At 52.3% G+C, this 2,415-nt stretch overlaps 1 protein-coding gene across 2 annotated transcripts in view; it reads right to left on the minus strand.

The window, feature by feature from the left end:
- TMEM42 (transmembrane protein 42) overlaps positions 1-2,415 on the minus strand; it is a 3,627-nt gene that overhangs the window by 862 nt on the left and 350 nt on the right. For both annotated transcript variants that reach the window (XM_010862418.1, XM_010862419.1), the window contains exon 2: positions 510-656. In XM_010862418.1, the coding sequence (XP_010860720.1) occupies positions 510-656 (147 nt within the window). The remainder of the gene's footprint in view (positions 1-509; positions 657-2,415) is intronic.

A 2,415-nucleotide genomic window follows, 5' to 3' on the forward strand; every position in this document is an offset into this window, starting at 1 on the left:
CTCCCAGGGCAGGAAGAAAGGTCTGGAGCTGGAAGTCTTGGGCCTGAAACCCAGCTGTGATCTTCAACAAGTCTCACCTGTAGAAGTGGGGCAGGTACCTCCTCATGGCAGTGGACCAGCAGAGGGGACAAGAGAGGCCAGCAGAGGCCAGCAGCCAGGCCCTGCACACAGCCGGCCCAGCACGCCCGCCCTGCTTGGACTGCACGCTGACTGGCTCAGCCCCACTGGGAGGGAAGAACCTCCACCCTCCACGTCTCCTGCCTGAGTTCACATATCCTTGTGGAGCAGCAAACAAATAGGCTTTCGACAGCTGGACTTCCTTGCCATCTAACTTGAGAAGGTCACCAAGTTTGAGAGGTTGGAGGAGAAGCCACAGGGAGTCAAGATACCACCCAACCTCTGCTTCGGTTCCTGTCCCTTCTCCTAGGTGGGAAAGCAGGTGTTGCCCAAGGACAACCCACCCAGAACCCAGGTTTGGGACAGAGGAACCATACACTCAGGCTACTCACCGAGTTGAGGATGTTTGAAAAAGTCACTGTGACAGATGCAATGGCTGAAGACATAGACAAACTGAGGCCCCGGCTAAAGAACGTCCACATCAGAGAATTGGTGGTAGCCATCATAATAATGCCTAAGACGCAGAAGCCCACGTTCACCTGCAGGAGAAAGGATCACTGCAGCCACGGTCAGCCCTGGACAAGCTTGACCAGCAGCCACCCTTACAGCCACCCAGGGTCACAGTCACTGCTGGCAGCCAGGCCACCACAGCCTGGGGGTCCTCAGAGCTTTCTTGCATAGGACTTCACTTAACCCTCAGCCAGTGGCACACTCATTTAACAGCTGAAACAAACTCAGAGAAGACATTTATTTGGCCATTGTACTAACCATGTGACCTTGGGCGGAAGTAAAGTGCTAATTCATATCCAGTTATCTCCTATTGAACACCAGTCTGTTACGGCCCCACAGTGACCAGCACGGAGGGGGAAGTTCAGTCCCAGTGGGCCAAGTAGTTACCCCAGTCTGAGTAAATGAGGGGCAGGGTCCTCACATGCCAGAATCAGGTAACACAGGAATTGGTGGTCTCCCTGCTGTCCTATGCAGCCTATAAGCCACTCAGCCAGGTCCCACCAGGCATTCTTGAGCTTTTACTTGGTAGCAGGCCTGAGCTAAGTGTTACAAGTACATTTTTATTTATTCCTTAACTTCATTTTACAGATAAGGAACCTGAGGCATTAAGGAGCTTGCCTGAAGTGCCACAGCTTGGGGGAGCCACCAGGATTCAGGCCCAGGCAGTGGGACTCCATGCTCTGAACTAGGACACAGCATGGGAAACCACACCTGGGAGTGTCTGACTAGTGATCCCAGGTGTCTCTTGGAGAACATGCAGATTTCATTCATTCGTTTGTTTCAGGAGAGTACTGAGAGAACAGAGGATCTTTAGAAGCCTCCTACACAAAGGACATGCGGACCCCTTACTTGGTTTTGAGTTATTAACCTGCGTGCAGAGAGCCGCTTCCCCTGGGGATGGCACCCATCTACACCTCTTCTTTCTCCTGACAGTTTTCCAGCAGCTGAATATATGGTGTCTGGAAGGAGTGTCTCTGTATAATTCACACAGAAGCCCCATTATGTGCCAGCGGCAGCCTACTTATGTAAAGGCTTATGAAGGTCTGCTGCACAACTGAGAAAACAAGAAAACCTCATGGCTCATGGTTACTCGTCTTACTTTGGACCACTTACTCCAATGAGAATTATACACGTCAGGATACCAACCTCAAGCATGGCAGTGCCCACTGGATTAGCCCTTAACAGGCTTAAACCTAAAGAACCAGACTGTCTACTGTCTCAGTTGAGGACTAACCCTGAGTTGCAGCAGCTGCAATGAAAACTCGACCAAGTAGAACCTGGCCTATTTGACTGGAGATAGGACCTTAGCAGACGTGGGGAGGCAGTTCAAGAGTTCTCAGCATTGGGGAAATATCCAAAACGGTTGTCTCAATCTTCCTTTTATAGGACATCCCAAATTCCCAAGTTTCCTGGCAGGTGGGTTGACCAGTCAAAACACCCGTTAAAGACGGAGTTGGGCAACAGGCTTCTCACCTTAAGAGTCACGTGGAGAGAAATGCTCAGGCACAAAGGGCTTAAAATGAAAGGTAGAGAGTGGATGTAGGAGGTGTGCGTCTTCCCCGAGAGTGAACTAGCCCAGTCGGAGGGCAGATTTTTGGGGTCCCTGGTAAGGTAACAGGCCTCAGTCCCCAACGTCTCTTACCACCTACATTGGACGAGGGCTGGGCGTGATTCCGAGTCGAGGTATGCTCTTCTGCCCCCGCTGTTCTGCAGGGCCCGGTTACGGATGGGCCCCCCAACCCACCCCTCAAAACAGACCCGCGGGGGTCGGAGGGCCCCAGCGCCGCC

This window comes from Bison bison, unplaced genomic scaffold, assembly GCF_000754665.1.
Source record: "Bison bison bison isolate TAMUID 2011002044 unplaced genomic scaffold, Bison_UMD1.0 scf7180017864482, whole genome shotgun sequence".
Lineage (NCBI taxonomy): Eukaryota > Metazoa > Chordata > Mammalia > Artiodactyla > Bovidae > Bison > Bison bison.